We start from the raw sequence: 20348 nt of genomic DNA on the forward strand, positions 1-20348 counted from the left end.
GGTTACTACTTCTTTAATGTTTTCCTCACATGTCTTTTGAGGCATATTTGTCATAATATTTAGCAATTACCATTTATTTTTATGTATTATTGCACATTGTATATTGAACATTTAAATCTCTTTGAGTCTCCTGTTCCTATGTTAAAACCAGAGGCATAATTTTCCCACCAAATTTTTTTTAGACACAATATATTTTCACAAAGTTTTGATACATTATATTTTCTCTTAAAATGTTTAATTCAAGAAAATTGAGATACTGTGGATTATTTTCTTTTCATCAAGGGCATCAATTTTCGTGGAATGAGGAAAACTGTATTTTCAAGGAGATTTGAAATTTTGTGGTTTAGCCTAAGTCTACATATATCCCAAAAATATTGTACTTCATTGACACTTAAATTTGTTGTTGACTTATAACCATGATATCCATGAAAATAGGTATACCACCCATAATAATAATGAATCAACAGTATCAGAATTTTAGTTTGAAACATTCTTTCATTTTCATAACTTATTAGAAAGTATGACGTATTTTGTTTAACTTACATGCTATAGTACCGAATCTCGCTCTACGTCTCTCCAGAAATTGTGATATTGGATGAGATTCTTCCTGATTGTTTCTTTCCCTCTGAGTCCTGACGTAGTTGGAGTGCAGTGGATGCACAGGGTTAGATTGGTCTGAGGTGTTACTTAATGCTGAACCAAATCTCAGCTGAGCTTCTGTCGAGTCCATCACATCAAATAACCACTCCCATGTATGGCGTAGATTCCACTCGGAGAAAAACTGTAAATAAAACTAAAGCATGTTGTATGCCTCACAGAACTGCTAGTTCTAGTTTATAATAAATCATGTTATTATACTTAAATTAAGGTTGCAACTATTTCATACAAGGGTCAGTTACGTTCGCTTGAGAATGTGATGACATCATAAGCTAAAAATATAATAGACTTTGTCTAGGAAAATAGTGATAAAAATTTTAGAAACTTAAAAGTGAAACTATGACTTCCTATCAAAAAGAATGTTTAAGCTTTATTCTCTTATTATAATTACCTGCCTTTAGTAAACCTGTATGTAAATCTAAACTTACTGGTAAGAAATGTCAAACATCCTGTGCATTATTATAATACCCTATCTATAGTAAACCTTTATGTAAATTTATAGCTTCCTGGTAAGAAATGCCAAATATTCTGTGCATTTATAATAATTACCTGTCTACATGTAAATCTATAGCTTCCTGATCTGAAATGTCGAAAATCCTGTGCATTTATTATGATTACCTGTGTATAGAAAACTTACATGTAAATCTATAGCTTCCTGATCTGATATGTCTAATGTCCTGGGCAATCCTGGAGCTAAGGCATGGTAATCCTGTAACATTGTAAGAAGGTCGGCAATCTGACGAACTATTATTCCAAACCCTCTGGCAAGCTGACTGGCAGTGGTAGTCATGGTTACAGCATTGTCATGACTTTGGGCGGATGTAGTCGTCACGGTTGTGGTTCTTCTTAATGTGGAGGGATCAATATATATCAGACCACTTGTTCCTCCTGTAATAAACATGCAGTATTTGTAAAATTTGAGAAGGCTTTATATAAGTTAAGCCTTTTTTCCACTGATTTTTATAGTTTTTTGTTCTTCTGTTGTACTGTTACACCACTGTCTCAGGTTAGGGGAGGGTTGAGCGCTCAAATTCATTGTTTAACCCCACCACAATCTTTGAGTGCCTGTCCCAAGTCAGGAGCCTGTAGTTCAGTGGTTGTTGTTGATTCATGTCTGTCATATTTGTTTTTCGTTAATTGTTTTGTTATAAATTAGGCCATTAGTTTCCTCAATTGAGTTGTTTCATATTTTTCATGTCGGGGCCTTTTATAGTCGACTATAAGGTATGGGTTTTTCTCATTGTTGAAGGCTGTACGGTTGCCTATAATTGCTTACATCCATTTCATTTGAACTTTGGTGGATAGTTGTCTCATTGGCAATCATACCACTTCACCTTATTCTTATATTTACATGTATACAGTTATTCAAGAGCTTACACACTAATGTCACAACTGCTGAAATGTTTACTTCGTTTTAAAGGCCAAGGAGCTCTGAAACTCAGATCAAAGTCATATGAAACCTGACATAAATGCATACACACCTTATGATTTATAACCAAATAACAAATATTGTTGACCTATCATGTATTATACCTAAGATACACACCTAATACAACAAGAGTGCACAGGCTGAGGTGTCTTGCAAGCATTATTGTTTAGCTTTAATACAAATATCACATAAACCTTAGTTCTAAAGCATCAAAAAGATCCTTTAAAATAAGGTTAAGGTCATATGAACCCAGCAAAATGGATATGTTCATCTCACACTCATTCCATGAACAAATAAGACCTTGCAATAATCCTATATACAAAACATGATTATCCTAATACTCAAAATAGTTGATACTCATAATTTCTTGTTTTTTAATTTTTCTATTTTGATAAAGAATTTTGCCATACCTCCATTAAAATTTGCATAAAACATATTTTTTAGAATTATAAAAAAAAGAAAAATAATACAATGTACAGAAAATGAAGCAGGAAGAGTGGTATATTCACCTGAGGTAGTATTAGCAGCAGCTGAAGGTGTTGGTCTAGAGGAGGTTGTGTCCCTCTGTCTTATGGCCCACTGCATTGTCTGTGGGGCTTGAAGAGTTCTCTGTCCATGAGTCCCTATGAAAAAAAGCATTTCAAAATTGTCAAAATTTTAAGTCCTAAAAAGTCTTACTGTTCTAAGGATGGTAGGACAATAAATAATTGTATTTGTTATGTACAAACACCAGGTATCAGAAGTGGAATATATCCAGGTACCATTCTGGAGTTCAAACTACAATAGCCCAATGCCAGGTCTGCGACTTTTTTCACAAAGAATCTTACGATTAAAATGATTGTAAGTTATATTGAATTGTTCATGACTTACAAGTGTTTTTTATACTCATAAGTTTTTTTGTGAAAAGATTTGATGGTGTTTATTACTGCAAGATTAGTAATTTTCCAACCCTGTATCCTCAACTCAAATGTTCACAGGACTGATGCACTGTTTTCTGATCTTTGGTCGGGTTGTTAGTCCCTTTGACACATTCCCCGTTTCCATACTCAATTTTACTGTTACTTGCCTAGGGTATAATCAGCTTAACAGTCAATTTTCGGCATTGATCATGATCTAGCATAACAATTTAAAATTTTTTACAGAGAATATAAAATGTACTTATACTGTAAATTCAGAAATTATTGTGTGAGGTTTTCATTAATGCAAAATACTGGGCAAGTATCGCAATAATAACTCACATTTTGATATCTGAAGCACAAATCCGTATGCAGATTTTCCTGAATTAGCAATAATTAATCTTGCATTTTTGTTCATTCTTCAAAAATCGCAATATTAAATGAATGCATTAATTTCTGAATTTACAGTATTGCATTAATATCTAATCTATAACCTACAAACTGTTTAATATACCACTTTTACCACTTTTCTTCTAGACTCAAGGCCAATAAGAGCTTGATATATTGTATAGACACCTGCCTATTGTTAATTCCATATATAAACCTATGTCCTTTGGTTTTTTAGGTTGTTCGGTTGTTGTCTCATTGACATATGGCCCACATCTGCTCTTGTCCATATCAATCATTGGCATAAGGATTAGATATGTAAACTTAGTAAAATTTAAAGGTGCCAAAATTTTTCCTGACTAAATTTGTCAGAAGTGAGCTGAAACTGCATTAATTTTTGGTTGCTTAATATCCAGTGGCAAATATTTCAGGCATGTTCAGGACGATAGCTGAAACTTCCGAATTTGTTTACTAGCCTAGGTAAAACAGAAACCTGATCTTAGAAAAGACTGTCCATGTTTTGTACAAGCAAGTAAATGTACTGTCTTAACCTGATGTATTACATCTTTCTAACTGTTCATCAATAAAATTCATATCGTCTGCATCATTAGCCTCACTTTGGTTTTCGTCGCTCTCATAATCATCCTCTTGATTTGACGAGTCTGGAGAGTCACCACTATCTTCTGAGAAATGGGCGAGACTTAATGGTCCTAAATAGAAATAATTCTTTAAATTTACTGCTAAAAAATTATATAAGAGCACTGCTCTTGTTTCCTAATCCCAATTGAATCACTTGTATATTTCGTATTCATGTCTTTACCCTTGTAGCTTTATATATGACAATTTCTTTAATAAAATATGTTTACACTAAAAAATTATTGATTTCTACAATTTTTCACTGAGGACCACTTTTTAAGATTGTTTTAAGATATACAATACAACCATACAAGTTTGTTTATTAGCAATTATAAAAACCAATTTCCTAATGTTTCTTTTAACATATTACTTTCACGAGTAATTTAAAAATTGTGCCTGTTTATTATTTGTGGTCTTTATTGTTTTCCTTTTAAAAAGTTTTGGTGAAGCATAATTAGACAAGTATTGTGCTTAACAAAATGTTTTTTGAAAAATTTCAATAATCAAGATATGAATTTTCTGAAAATGTTTCAATGTTCTATGATACATGTTAAAGTTCAAGTTAATCCCTCAAAGAGTTGCCGTGGTTGCTGTTATAACACTCACCTGTTCCTGCATCTGAACCTGCTGTTGCTGCGGTAACAGCACTCCTCTGTACACTAACATTATCCTGGTTGCTATGACTACTTTCACTGTCACTCTCAGATTCTGCCAGCAAATCCAAATCCATATCACTTTCAGCAGCACCTACAAGTAATAGACATTTCAGGGAAAAATAATATATATTTCTCAATAGACATTTTTAGACTTCTATGCAAATTTGTCTGTCACACAAGTTCCAGCAAATCTTTGCATTTCAATATAAAGCATTTGACATCCTCATTAAAAAGTGATTGTTGCATGAGGTCAGAAGACTATTTGCATTTAGGAACAAATTCAGCTTAATAATCAAAAGTGTAAATATGTTTATGGACCAACCAAGAAATTGTGTACCATAATGTAAACATACTGATTTAGACATTGTTCATACATAATTTACCAGGGAGGAAGTTGAATTTCGAAACTGATCCATGTAGAACAGTAATTTTTTACTAATTTTTTGCTGGACCTAGTTTATATGGTTGGCTATTCTGCATGTGAAACAAAGCAAATGTTAAGTTTTTCAAGACATTTCAACATTTTTTGGCCAACTTTCTTTACAATTAACAAGAATAACCTTCTAATAATTGACATTTTGGATTTGTTCCCTTTCCTTCTTGTAATAGAATAGATTGACTGTGAATTACAAGTCTATCCAAAATGCATCTTAGTGATCACAAGCTTGATAAAAATCTTAATTTTGACAGAAAATGTTGGCAGAATATTTGAAATGACTTAATGACTACTAAAATGGCAAATATGGCAACTTTAAGTGCATAAGAAGTTAAGACTGAATTTAAGCTATAGATGCTCTCTGGGTGCTACTTTTAAAGGCTAACACCATAATGTTCTAATAGGCTAATAAGGTAAAAAATAAACAATGGAAATTCAACCAATGGCATCACATTATTCTAATTTTGGTGTATGACCAATTAAATTACTCTCAGTAATTCAAATCCTGAAAAGGCCGATTGTGCAAATGACATTTCATTGGAAAATCATGCCAAGCACTAAAAAGACATCTACTTACCTTCTTCATGGTCACCATGACCTTGATCCTGATCTGAGTGTTCTGATTGGTGGTCTTCATTGTGATCAATATCTGATTGGTCATCGTCTCTTTCCAATCCATCAACTACCTCAACCTAAAAAAACAAAAGAAATAATTTACCATATTTGATTCTTGTAAGATTTTTTTGATATATAGACTTATTGCCTGTTGACTGTGGATTAATACAGTTATATTTCATTCATCATATGCCTAAAAGGATAATTTCTAAGGTCCTATCAAAGTATGGTATAGTGTGGACTAGACCAACTGTTTGCATGAAAACCACTAGGTCTGTACAAGATCAAAAGAATCTATAATGGTACAAAATTGAGTGGTTTAAAATAAAGAATTCATAAGCATACTATGGTTCGTGTCTGCCATATCTGTGTTTTGTAAACTTTTTGTTATAAATTAGGCCGTTGGTTTTCTCATTTGAATTGTTCACATTTTTTCATATCAGGGACTTCAATTAGCCACTTATAGGGTATGGGTTTTTCTCATTGTTGAAGGCCCTACAATTGCCCATAATTGCTAACATCCACTTCATTTGAACTTTGGTAGATAGTTGTCTCATTAACAATTATACCACATCTCCTTATTTTTATATAAAATTCTATATAACATATTCATACTCAAATAGTTGAGATGCAAAAAAATAAAACAATCAAGTATCAAATGAAATAATTGAACAAACCTCTTCAACGTCTGCTTGCATTATTTCATCATCGTCTCTTTCAACTGGATCCCTGTTGCTCTGGTGTGATGGTAGCACACTTGAGTGAGAAATGTAAGATGAACCAGTTCCAGTGTCTGAAGAACTTGTTCTGGCTGGAAGTGGATCAACATTGAATATCTCCTCACTTCCCTTTAACGATAAATACAGAAATCATAGTGGAATTCTTTTTTTGGTATTCAAAATCATTGCCAAGTTATCTCCCCTATCTTTTTGTTAAATTTGGAACCCTTGATTGCAAAGTTTTTTTATTAAAATATTTGCAATGTTTTAAGCCTGACACACAAATGTTTGTCAAATCATTCTGTACATGAATTCCTAGGACATTCTGTTTTGAACTAACATAATGTGACTAAAAAGCATTCAAAATGTGTGCATGCATTTATTATAGCAATTGATGAATAGACAAAAATGTGAGTTTAAATATTGCAATTTAAGGGAATGCTGCAGACAATTGCAAATAAAGCTATCAAAATTTAAAATGAAAATTTTCATTTTTGCAAAACCAATCAATTTGTTATTTTTGCAATAATAAAAACATTGCAAAGATTTCTGAATTTACAATATTATGTCCCATTTTCTGTTACATTACTTTATGTTATATCAATAGTGATTAAAAATATAGATGAAGACAGTAGTTTGATCTTTATATCTGTTATCTTATTGTGGTGTTTTGTAAAACAAACCAAAATACAAAATATCACTTGGTCTAATTTTGAGAAATTTTTACAAAAGAACAATGCAGGCAAAGTATAGAAGTAGAAGGAAGAGATTATTTCAGCTAACCCTTAACATATAACACTGTGCAAACAGCTGATTGATAAATATATCAACTCCTTTGTCCAATGAAATCAAAAGCTAGTGTTGAAAATTAAAAAAGAAATTGATACTAACCTGTATGGCTTAAATATTTCCACTGAGAAAGGAGCAGTAAATCTTGTGACTCACAAAATAACTTGTTACTAACCTGTACAGCTTCAATATTTCCACTGACCAATGAGAATGGAGCAGTAGGTCTTGTGACTCCCATTCTTACTGGAGCAATTAGTGAGTTGCCAATCTCACAAAGTTCTTCAATAGCTATGTTTATCAAAGCCTGGAAAGCCTTTTTACATCTCACTAATGCCTCACATGACTTAGACGTTGAACTGCAAGGAAAAAGGACCAATAGTACAATAATATCAGTATTTATATTTTTTAACTTTATCTTTATTAACATTGCATTCTTTTTGCATATAACGCAAAACTGCAAAAACTGCCAAAATTTGCCTCACCTTGAGATACTGCCATTAATATGAAGTTATGAGACTAAATAAGATGTAAAATATTGATCTGTTTAGGTAAGGCATTGGGTTAGATCTATTTTGTCCCAAAACTATTTGAAAAATTGTCATTTGAGGTAAAATATGTCAATTTTGACATTCTCAGAGCTTCAAAATGACACCACACTACTGTGTCCAGATGATATAATCCTACTCATGTATCTATTAATTTAACATAGCTGTGAAAGGAAGCAAACTTAAAATAGCAATTTTTGAACTTAATTTCAATTTTTGTTATTCAGATGTGATTTTAAAGATATGAAATACTGTTTAACATGGTTCATTATCATGCAACAAGATTGTGTAGAGTTTTCATCATTTTTTTTTAAAAGATAAATTTAAACAACTCGACTGTGGATTCATTGATTGCATGAATACCAATTTTTGTGGATTACAGCAGAAAGCATCAAGTGTGTAGGTAAAGGTAATATCTTTGGTTAGTTTGCTTGCTAGCTGAACAGTGAAGTCATTACTAGGTTAGGTAAACTACCCTCCTTTAAGAGTAGACTAGTCTGACCGATTACCAATCTATCTGTCTGTAGGACTATACTACTCCAAAAGGAGGGTTGTATACCTAACCTAATAATAACTTCACGGTTCAGCTAACAAGCAAGCTAACCAAAGATTCTACCTTTACCTACACACTCAATGCATTCTGGTGTAAAAAAAGGTACTTTCTTGGATTATTGAATTTCTGGATTTTCCCAAATCTGCATACAAGCCCATAGAAAACTTTAACTTTGATAAACATTTAAGTTCATGGATTACCTTTACCTACAAGAGCCCCACGAATAATAATGAATCCACATTATAAAGATATGAAGATAACTTGACACCATTCTCATGTGACTTACCTTTTCTTTTTGTTAGCATCAGGTGACATCTCAATACTGATGACGACAAAGATTCTTGCTACCGATCGTACAAATCTACGAGCCACAGTTTTTGCCTCTGCTTTACGACCCTCAGTATTATCATTCTGCATCTCTCGGATCAATGTCGTCAGTAATGTTTCTAACATCTGAAAAATTGCAATCATTTCTGGACTTTAAAAAAACATCCCAAAACTCCAAAATGGTTTACTGATCTAACTAGATATTTTTTTTTAATTTCATTAAATGATGTGAGTTTTTTAGTGTGAATAAGAGGATTTGATTGTTTTGTATTTTGTGGGTGTTTGACATCCCTTTAAGCACCATGGCTATATCATCAGATCATGATATGAGTGGAATTAGAACCATGGAAAATTGACAATCTTTATCAATTAAAATCATAGTAGATCAATCACAACTGGCCAACAGCAAGGTTAGCTCAAAATCTCAAACAAAAGAGATATGGAGTAAACATATAGACAACAAAGAAATATAGAGTAAACATATAGACAACAAAGAGATATGGCGTAAACATATAGACAACAAAAAGATATGGAGTAAACATATAGACAACAAAGAGATATGGCGTAAACATATAGACAACAAAGAGATATGGAGTAAACATATGGACAACAAACTAAGACAAAAACAAAAGACACCTACGGATCAACATACAACCATCAATAATTGACAGATGTATTTACAGTTTACACCCTGTGACTAAAAAATATCTATTTAATGGATAAAAATAATTATCAAATCCATTTTTTTATTTGCCAGTTTCCTGTTTATGTGACAGAATGGAAAGGAGATTCCCCCATCCCCAACCCAAAGAAGAATTTCAGTGTGCTAGCACATCCCCTAAAACATATCATGGAAACATGAGGATAATAGTTAGCAGATACAAAACATTACATTCATATATTTTATCCAAAATTGTAATTCTATCCCATTTTTATTTTTTCTGGTAACTGTAATTTGTTTAATACCTACCTCTACACTACACTTGACCAAAAGATTGTGTGTAAATTTGTCTAGATGAGCTGTGCCACTTTGACTGTCCAAATATAACTGATCTTCATACACAACATCTGGTGAACTGAAAAGAAAAGAAATGTAAAAGATTTTACCAAAAGACACCTGATCAATGGTGCAGTCACTGATAATGGGGAGAAAAAAATTAAACAAGCTGTAGTGTCTTGTTTAATACAATCCCAGTCAACCTGTGTAGTCTTTTATGCTCAGATGTGAGTTTTAAATCATTTTAAGTAATTGGATAGAGTCATTTATTGCTGACTCTATCAACAATTATTCATATCGCTCACATTAAGATGCCCATCACTGCATTAAAGTCTACTACAAATACATGGTAAATACATTTTCAGTAAGTACAATGTATTACCTGATGTCGGAGTTGCATGTAACTTTTATTAGAGTTGTTTAAATATCTCCAAAAATCAGATATCTTTGAAAGCTTGACTATGATAATAAGCTATTAAATTTTCAAAAATCAAAATAAATTCAAAATGAAATTTGAACTTATTTTTGGATTTTGTTATAACTGTTCATTTACTTCTTTTTTTTCATTTTTAAAGGACAAATATTTAAGTAAGGAATTGAACTAAATAATAAATACTTTAATTTTTATTTTTTTAGTCGTTTTAAACATATATAATAAAACTATACATGTAAATGATATACCATTGATAAAAAATCCAATCAGAAAATAATTGATTATGGCTTTTGTTCAATTACACAACTTTACCCTTTATTATAGATTGTAAGAGCGATGCCTAATATAGAGTCTAGAGGAAATCTAGTTTAATGCAACGTATTCCAAAACTGTCACAATTAATTCATGCTCAGAAAAGTAATATTAAGTATCATATTAGCCTCAATTTACAAAATTCTACACAGATCTCGATGTCTACAGACCCCCATGAAATCATAGTTTTAACATCTCACAATCAATATCTCATCATTATGTGTAACACACACATTCAAAACCAATTTTGTGCTAAACAAGGGATAAGTAGACAGAGTTCAATGCATAGAAATCTGCTGTGATGCTGATTCTATGGCCTTCTGTACTCATCACAGCATGAATTTTATAACGGAAGTGTGAATTAAAATATTGCATGCATTTATTATTGCTATTTTTGAAGAATTGACAAAAATTCGTGATTATTTATTGCGATTTCAGGAGAATCATTCCACAAGATTTTACCTTGTCACACTGTAAACCAACTTATTTCCGTGGATACTTTATTTCGTCTTTAGCTGACTTGCTGTGATTTATTTTTGTGATTTTCTAATTTTGTTGATGTATTTTATATGTATAAGTGAAGATCCACCTCTACATATTCACAACAATTTATATTTGTGTTATTTTTCTACTTGTGAAAGTTTTTAAAAAATAAATCGCTTACAGAAATAAGTTGGTTTTCAGTAATCTTGATCACCTAATGTTCCTGTCCCTCAATTTCTTGTTTTCTGTGTACGATGTTTTTTTATCGTGGGTCTTTTTTTAACTTTTTTTTTTAATTGCTACCTTCTTTCTTTTATCCATGCTCAGAGAAACCAACCTGAAGTATCATACCTGCAGCACAAAACATTGAATCTATAACAGACCTCAATTTCTACAGCCTCCCAAGTAATCATTAAATTTACAACTCACTAGTATCATTTCTTATCATTGTGTGCGTTACACATACACTCAAATACCAATTTTTCAAGGGATGTGCAGAAAGAGGTCAACGTATAGACTTCTGTTCTGGTGCAAGGTCATTAAGCTTCAAATGTATTCATCATTGATGGAAATTTTTTCCTAACCAAATTTATTCAAATTCTTACAAGTAAAATACATATTGACAATATTTATTTATTTTAAAACAATTGACAAATACTTTCGTCTCTGTAAGCAGATAGAATTTTCAAGATGTACAATAAAACAATTTAATTTTTTTTTTTATGAAGCCTTTTAGAACTTATGTGTAGAATTCAAAATAATGTAAGTTGTGTTGGTTCCTAATAAACTTCCTGTACTCATCAAGTTATAAGATACTAAACAAAACACTTATAGGTCATCCAGGTAATGAAGATGCTTATCAACTTAGCCATCACCCCCATTACATACACAGTGATTATTATCTTTTTTTTTGTTTAGAGCTGCTTTCAGTCACCATTGCTATATCATGTGTATTTGTTGGTGGGGAATATCTGAGTTCCTGGGAGTAAAAATCACCTTGCACAATAGGGTTATAACTCTCAACTGTTGTTATTCCCATGCTCAGAAAAAGTAATACAGAGTATCATACCAACAGCACAGAACAGAAACTCCCACAGATCTCAATGACTACACATTCTGCATGTTATCATCATTTTACTAATGGGTCAATTTCTCATCACTGTGTTAAGTACACTCAAGTTTTCCGCAAATTATAGAGAAGTTTCTGTTGTGCTGTTTTCTCATATGCAACGCTATATCATCATGGCATGACATTCATTAATTTCAAAGTGGTTCCAAAATTCCTTTAATTTCAAACGGACTCCAAAATTTCTCTACATTAAAGGCATCAGACCTTACTATTCAAAATAAACAAGTCCTGAGTATTAAAGAAATAAAAAGTTGTGAAATGTTTTCATAAAATTTTATCAAAATAAACAATTATAGTGAATATTGTAAAAGGTTCAGCCTGTGAGATTTCTTTACTATTCAAGTAAATTGAACAGTTGGAAAGGTTTGTTCAGTCAGACTTCTTCTTTATCAATAAACTGAATTGAATATTTTGAAAGATCATTCATACCTTTTCTTCACAAGCTTTGAGACTACAAAAGCATGATGTTACTATCACATGATGATTTTTGAAAGTGTTGCCATGGCAACTTGGTATGGGTCATCTTACCTTGTGTTCTGTTTCTTCCCACTGTGTATCATGGCCTTTACTGCTGTCCAGTCGTTCAGAATTCTTTCTAATGCCCTGCGACTAAACTTTGGGGGTTCAAGGTCATGTTCTGGCATCTCCATGTCTATAAATAGAAAAATTTAAAAACAATTGTTTTGTAATAAAAATAAACTTAGATTTTTGCCTGAGTAATGAAAACTATAAAAGGAAACCTTGGTTGCATGATAAATGTGTACAATAGTGGTGTTCTTTTGATGTTTATTTTTACTTTACTTTTTGTACATATGAAGTTGTAGAGCGATGTCTAACATAATAATTTCCCCACATCTCCTTTCATTCATTCTTATCACAATGAGCAACAATAATTTACTAGAAGTAAAGTTTGTGATAAAAGGATAAGGTCATGTTTCGCCCTTGAAAGTGTTGCCATGTGACCTAATATGATCCAAGGGATAGATCTAAAAGAATCCAGATCTATCTCTTCTATTCAACAAATGAAAAGTCATGATCCACATGTTTAAGGTCAATCTGATCCACTAAATGGTACATGTATAACTTAAATTCTTCCTTCCAAAATTTCTAAATAAATAATTTTTTTTTCAAATTTTCTTTCCCTGTAAACTATACACATATGTACTTTTACGGTACTAACAGTCTGTAGATACCTATATTGCAAAAGTTTAATGTTTTTCTCTAACTGTAAATAACGTCTTTTACACTAAATCTATTGGATGTTGGATGTGCACTGATTGATATTTTAGTCTTAGATACATGATTTTTTTTATTAGTTGTTATTGGCTTAAAAATAGCTGTCAGTAACTGCGAGTACTTTCAGATCTGTACTTACTATTTTGTTGAGGGATGAGGGATGGATAAATACCCTGCCACGTCCGGTCTGTGTTTTTGTCTGATGTTTTTTCTGCTTTTTAGCGATCTGAATTAAGCCTTTTTCAATTGATTTTTATATTTGTTCTTATGTTGCACTGTTACACCACTGTCCCTGGTTCGGGGAGGGTTGAGCACTCACAAATATGTTTAACTCTGCCACATTCTTTATGAGCCTGTCCCAAGTCAGGAGTCTGTAGTTCAGTGGTTGTCGTTGCTTGACGTCTGTTGTATTTGTTTTTCGTAAATTGTTTTGTTACAAATGAGACCGTTAGTTTTCTCAATTGAATTGTTTATTATTTTCTTGTCAGGGGCCTTTTATGGCAGACTATACGGAAGGTTTTTTTTCCTCATTATTGAAGGCCGTACGGTTGCCTATAATTGCTTACATCCTCTTTAATTGAACTTTGGTGGATAGTGGTCTCATTGGCAATCATACAACATCTCCTTATTTTTATATACTAGCATAAACAACTAATGCAACTATACACGACCTAAGAAATTTCAAAATCATATACTGTGGATTATTTGTGGGATACTCGTTATGTGGATAATCTTTTACTACAAATTTAGTATTCAACAAAATATAAATTATCTATAGACATTTATGCAGATTCTGTTAAAACCACAAATTCAAGTTTTGACAAAAATTCAATTCTTTCACAATCCTAGAAAATTTGTACCCACAAAACTAAATGAATCCACAAAACAAAGATCAACAGACTACAAAATCCCAAATTACCTAATTCTTGGGCTAAAGTTTTGTTTCTGGTCCCTGGGGCTCTAGTTCTTGCAGGCCTATACTGTCTCTGTTCTACAAGCTGTCGACCAACAGTCTGTACAAGGAACAGTAAAATATTCTCTCCTCTGAAAAGAATTACTAATATTCATTATCTTTTCATCTTATTTTTTCTAGCTTTGCAAGGAAACTGAGAGAAGTATTTTCTTACGTCGTACATTTTTATTAATTCATTCTACCATAGTGAGAATAAAACTATATTTCAGTTATGATTCAAAATAATTTAGACTATAAATTATCTGTATAAGAGTTACGTGTTCTGACTAATATCTCTGCCCTCCTTTCTAATGTGTTTCATATCATACATGTAATATGATAGAAAACGCCATTAAGTATTTTTGCATATACTCGTTCAATCATATTGATGAAATGTACCAAATATAAACAACACATTTGTAAAATTAAAATATGTACTCCTTTTCATTTGAGGGGTTTATTTATTTCACAAACTAATCAATTTTCAACTGTGTATATTTAACAAACCTGCTATTAGGGAGAGTAACCAGATCTGTGTCTGTTAGTATTTTGCTCAACAAGTCAAACCTCGGTCCCTGTTGTCCAGCAATCAGACTTTTACATTTACATTTTTCCCAGCAGTCACAGTAAGCAGTTGGTGAGGTCCTCTTCATTCTAAAAAAAATATGTAAAATATTTAAAACAAGAATGTAACTATAGTACATGGATGCCCCACTCGCACTATCATTTTCTATGTTCAGTGGACTGTGAAATTGGGGTCAAAACTCTAATTTGGCATTAAAATTAGAAAGATCATATCATAGGGAACATGTGTACTAAGTTTCAAGTTGATTGGACTTCAACTTCATCAAAACTACCTTGACCAAAAACTTTAACCTGAAGGGGGACAGACAGACAAACAAACAGACGCACCAACGAACAAACGGAGGCACAGACCGAAAAACATAATGCCCCTAGGTGGGACATAAAAAAAATAAAAATATTCTGTGGTGATATCCTCTTAAATCTGTAATCAAAAAATTTAACATAGATATTTAACAGAATTCTAATAGACTTTACTTTCCTTGATAGATATTCAGGGGTCAGAAACTTAGGTGAAGTTGGAGAAATCATATTCCCCTGAAAGACTTAATTAAGTCTGCTTATCATTTCATAAATATTCAAACATTTCCTCTTTTTTCAACAATTAATTTATAGAAAAATATCTTTTCCTGTCTCCCATCATTTCTTGATATTTTTCCCTGGCAGATGGTGTAGTAAATTTCATTAAAGTCTTACAGCATATATATTTGTACATGTACAAAAATTGATTGACTTTCAGTGTTAAACGCCGCTTTCAGTCAGTTTTAATTGGTGGAGAAGCCAGAGTTCCTGGAGAGAACAATCAACCTTTAGTCCTAAAACAAGCAATTTTAGCCAATTAAGATCAGAGTAGAACACAACAGCCAAAGTGTTGACAGGCTAGTGATACTATGGATGAACTACACAGACCACTTGTCCACGGAGGCCCCTTTGTACAAAGAGCAATAAACTTTTATTTGGATCTTTGCTTGGTGGACCATGAAACCAATGTTACCTGTGTTTTCTACTTATTGAAAGAGCAGCAACAGTTATTATTTTACTATACTTATATCTACAGAAAGTTTATATCTTACTTGCAATCATGTCCTTTATGACACACCCTTGCACACTCTGTACAGCAACACAGAGACCCAGTCAACCCACAAGTCTTACACTCGAAAATATCCTGTTTTATATGTTCTCTACCCGTCCACGTAAAACTACAAGTGTCATTACAACATAACATCTGTAGTGGAGAACTGTCGAGGGTGGAGCCGGGTGGATAAATCATCTTCATGAATGTTGTTTTGTCTGTGTCATCCTTACTGGTCAACTTTCTACATGTGTCAAGGATAACAAGGGCTCCCTGGTATGCACAACCTCGAACTGACTGCATAAAGGGAGTTAATCCTTCAGCATTTCTAAAATATTAATGTTGTTTATGGTCAATAATCATGTCATCTTATTGAATCTTAAATACAATAATCATTCAATATTTCTGTTAACAGATGTAAATCAACATGTATATTACTGTTCAAATTTTGGTCAAGGATCATGTCATCCAATTGAAACTCAATCCAATAATTATTCAACATTTTTGTTGACAGATGTAAATGAACATGTACAAATATGATGAAAAGGATATAATTCCAAAAAGTTCAAATTTTGATATAGTAGTGATTGTGATGCATCACTTGTTTGGAAAAATAGAAAATAGACTTACTGTCACTGCCTCAAAGCATTTGATTTAATACTTGGTCAACATCCTACATCTTTTTCAAGTGACTATGAGGGCTGGATGGGGGGGATCCTTCATTTTTGTACTCTAATTTTAATTTTTTTGCGAAAGCAGTTATAACAAGAAAATTGTTTATGTTGTTTTTCTCTTTTCTTTATATTGTTTACCCATTGTTCTATATTCTTTATTTTTTTTCCCTATTTTTTTCTATTCTTGATTTTTTTGGTTGATTTTTCTGTACATATGATCCATTATTCTCTATTTTGTAAACCTCATCCAGGCCCTCTACTATGTCTCTAGAATTATTCCACTTAATCAACATGCAAATCACCATATTCAAAATCACTTGTGAACACTTAGGGGTAAAGATTGCTTTTATTTTGTATTGTAAATTGCAATGTACCTTAAACAATGGAACAAATGTAGTAAATATTTGAATTAGAATTATCTTCCTTTGTCCATAGAAGAGATAGATTAATACACAATTCACTACTTCATTACTTTTGTATTCAAACACCATGCAGTACTTTGTTATAACTTGTGTAATTTTTAATAATGGTTATTCCCCGTTTCCACTCTCAATTTTATACACATCATTTTGTAACTTGAATATATCGAAGTGTTTATCATAAATAAATTGACATGTTTAAAATCTAAAGAATGTTCACCTCACTGCACTATATTAGGTAAGGCAGAAATAGCGAAATAAAGCTGCTAAAATATAGCTGTCAAGCCAGTGACAACAGGGTTTTCTTTGCATTTCACACAATCTTTACTTAAAAAAAAAATCATCCCTTCTAATGGTTATCAAAGAAACAAGATAAAATTAAGAAAGCTGTGTAGTTTATAAATTGATACAATAATGAAGAAAAAAACATCTTCAAAGCCTACAGTATTGTATAATACACACCCCCTCTACCAATTACATGTCTTGGGTAATAAAGTGTGTATAATACATGTCCCAATACGGTAGTTTTACCTTGCAGACAAAAGACCTGGTAGATGCTGTTGTAATACTGGAGAATCACAGAGTATTTTTAGAATTTGATTGGCTTTGTTCCTGCGTTCTTTCTCGTCCATTTTCACTGGAGGAACACAAACAGTACTGAACTCTGGAGGGCCTAGTGGACCAATGTTACCAACAGGGTGGGGTAATCCTGTATCTACAAATACAAATTTACATGCTCATTATTCTGCAGCTGCCTAATGGACCAATGTTACCAACAGGGTGGGGTAATCCTGTATCTACAAATACAAATTGACATGCTCATTATTCTGCAGCTGCCTAATGGACCAATGTTACCAACAGGGTGGGGTAATCCTGTATCTACAAATACAAATTAACATGCTTATTATTCTGCAGCTAATGTATTAAAATGAATGTGGAACACATGAAAGAGATTTCCACATTCCACTGACAATCAACCAACTTCTTTGAGTAATTTTTTAAACTTCAAACAGAAATACAACCATAAAATTACAGGTACTAATCTACCTGCACCAGATGCACATTTCTACAATCTATGTCTCTTCAGTGATGCTCGAAGCAAAAATATTTGAAAATCCAAAACCTAATACAAACGTTTAAGAGCTGATCAAACCAAATAGGAACTAAAGTATAGTCAAATATGGAAAAGAAATCAGATCTTTGTTTGAGAGAGATGTATTCCTTAATCTAAAATGATTTCAAAAATGTTATATCATCAAATTTCAATCAAACTGTAAATGATAAACAATGACCAAAAAAATGGAATTTCCCTTCCTACCCTCAACTATCATTTTAATTGAACAGTCATCCAGTTATTTATTGTAGTCATAAAGTTATATGCTGAAGATTTGAATATTTACCCATATACAATGATTCAGCATAAGTTGGTGGGTCTGGCGGCCATGACAGTGTAGGAACACATATCCCTGGATCACTCTCTCTGTCAGAATCACTGATGTCCAGTCCTGCTCTGGACCCTGTACTGCTCCGAGGTCTGGCCACTGTAGTTATCCTCATCATATCTCTGATCATCTCATTTCTATTGGCAACACTGCAAATGTAATCCATTTAGTTTTATAATCATGGTATTGTTCTTGTTTCAAATTTTTTCCAAAATTTTCAAGCACAGTAAAATCTTTCCAATAATTTATTATCAATCTTTTTTAAATAAAACAAAATCAATAAATAATTTTAAAGATTTAATCCAACTTCTTAAAATCATACATTTTTTTTCACATTCTAATTTCTTAAAATTCTCATGTTTGCACAATGATCCAAACATCAACAGAGATAGTTACTAACATCCGCTTAAAATACAATCATGCTACATCAATTATCCCTTAAAATACAAAAATGCTACATTGATCATCCCTTAAAATACAATCATGCTACATCGATCATCCCTTAAAATGCTAATCTCTATTCATCAGTATGAAAAATTCCAGATTGTATGAAAAAGTTAGCATTTCTACAATATAGCAATTATCTCTACAGAAAGGCAAGCAATGTGTACCAGGAAGACCTTTGATCAGATTTTGAAATGCACTATATTGGATCCGTTCATTGTTGGTGTTTCACTTTATTCACCATGGTTGGATATATTATGGCAGCTAGATTTTGTGGATGAGGGAGACAGAGTGCCCTTCAACCTTGGAAAGGAAAACTGTTAACCTTAGTCAATAAATAAAAACATCTTCCTATACCACCAACACAAAAAGATAATTTGACCAAATCCTCTTTCTAGTTAAGGCCTTTGTCTTAACACAGTCCTCTTTCTTAACATTAATAATTCATATCTATTAGGACAAAACTGAAAAATAAATCACAGATTGAAAAATTTTCAATTAGAAGTTGTAAAATGTGATGAAATGTTTTTTCACCTTGCTCTATCCATCAATAAATTCCAAGGGGGAAAAGTGAACTTCTGACAAGGCACCAGATCATAATGTTGACAATATTAGAATCTTACCTCCGAGGCTCTGAATGAGAACTTCTGGACTGAATGGCAGCTAAAGCATCAACTGCACTACTGACTGCATTAATAGCCTCCAGGGCTGATGTGAAAGGACTACTAGATGATGTTGTTGTAGGGAGACTTGGTGGATCTGAAATATTAAAGGCAGACAACAGTAAAAATAAGCATCATTTTTGCTATCTAATTCTCATATTTTCAGACTTAGCATTACAACCATGATTTTAATTTTATATCAGTGGCTATTATCACCAAAAAATATTACATTAAGAATCACTTGATAGTATTATTTATCAACAAATGGAGTAAATTCAAAATTATTGTTCACATTTATCATTGCAATTGATGGATAATAGCCAAAATGTGACATTATTGCACTTTCTGGAAATGCTGAATACAAATAAGGCTTTCAAAATTCAAAATCATTTTTTCTGAAAGCTATCTTCTTGCCACCAAGGCCCCTCTGAAATATTGACTTATTATCTTAATAGTAACAGTGTATAATTATATTTACCTGCGTCATAATCTTTATTTGAAGTTGGGACACACATAGCCACACATGTATGGATAATATTTCTGTTGCCATCACAGTGCTCATGTAATATATCCTTCAACTGATTCTGACCACCCTGAGTATCTGCACACAAAAAAAATATGTAAATATACATATTGGTACTTCTTTTAAATATACAAATGTGTTCTTTTGTAAGTTATTTTTTTCAAAAACTCAAAAAATTATCAATGAATTTAATACACAGCAATATAAATTAAAACAAGAATGTGTCCATAGTACATGGATGCCCCACTTGCACTATCATTTTCTATGTTCAGTGGACCGTGAAATTGGGGTCAAAACTTTAATTTGGCATTAAAATTAGAAAGATCATATCATAGGGAACATG

The 20348-nt window shown here is 32.3% G+C and overlaps 1 protein-coding gene across 3 annotated transcripts in view; it reads right to left on the minus strand.

The window, feature by feature from the left end:
* LOC127723338 (E3 ubiquitin-protein ligase UBR5-like) overlaps positions 1-20348 on the minus strand; it is a 76151-nt gene that overhangs the window by 32742 nt on the left and 23061 nt on the right. Inside the window, exons 19-36 of one of the 3 annotated variants that reach the window (XM_052229913.1) lie at positions 19961-20083; positions 19444-19579; positions 18335-18525; positions 17466-17649; positions 15843-16169; positions 14695-14841; positions 14155-14279; positions 12528-12651; positions 9616-9721; positions 8605-8771; positions 7396-7576; positions 6390-6560; positions 5675-5789; positions 4612-4752; positions 3987-4079; positions 2596-2709; positions 1295-1545; positions 544-781 (exon numbers count right to left, since the gene is read on the minus strand). In XM_052229913.1, coding sequence (XP_052085873.1) covers positions 544-781; positions 1295-1545; positions 2596-2709; positions 3987-4079; positions 4612-4752; positions 5675-5789; positions 6390-6560; positions 7396-7576; positions 8605-8771; positions 9616-9721; positions 12528-12651; positions 14155-14279; positions 14695-14841; positions 15843-16169; positions 17466-17649; positions 18335-18525; positions 19444-19579; positions 19961-20083 — 2934 coding nt within the window. Of the gene's footprint in view, positions 1-543; positions 782-1294; positions 1546-2595; positions 2710-3920; positions 4080-4611; positions 4753-5674; positions 5790-6389; positions 6561-7395; positions 7577-8604; positions 8772-9615; positions 9722-12527; positions 12652-14154; positions 14280-14694; positions 14842-15842; positions 16170-17465; positions 17650-18334; positions 18526-19443; positions 19580-19960; positions 20084-20348 lie in introns of all 3 variants that reach the window. The other 2 variants (XM_052229912.1, XM_052229911.1) reach the window with 2 other exon arrangements.

Source organism: Mytilus californianus, unplaced genomic scaffold, assembly GCF_021869535.1.
Source record: "Mytilus californianus isolate M0D057914Y unplaced genomic scaffold, xbMytCali1.0.p SCAF_13, whole genome shotgun sequence".
NCBI classification, from domain to species: domain Eukaryota; kingdom Metazoa; phylum Mollusca; class Bivalvia; order Mytilida; family Mytilidae; genus Mytilus; species Mytilus californianus.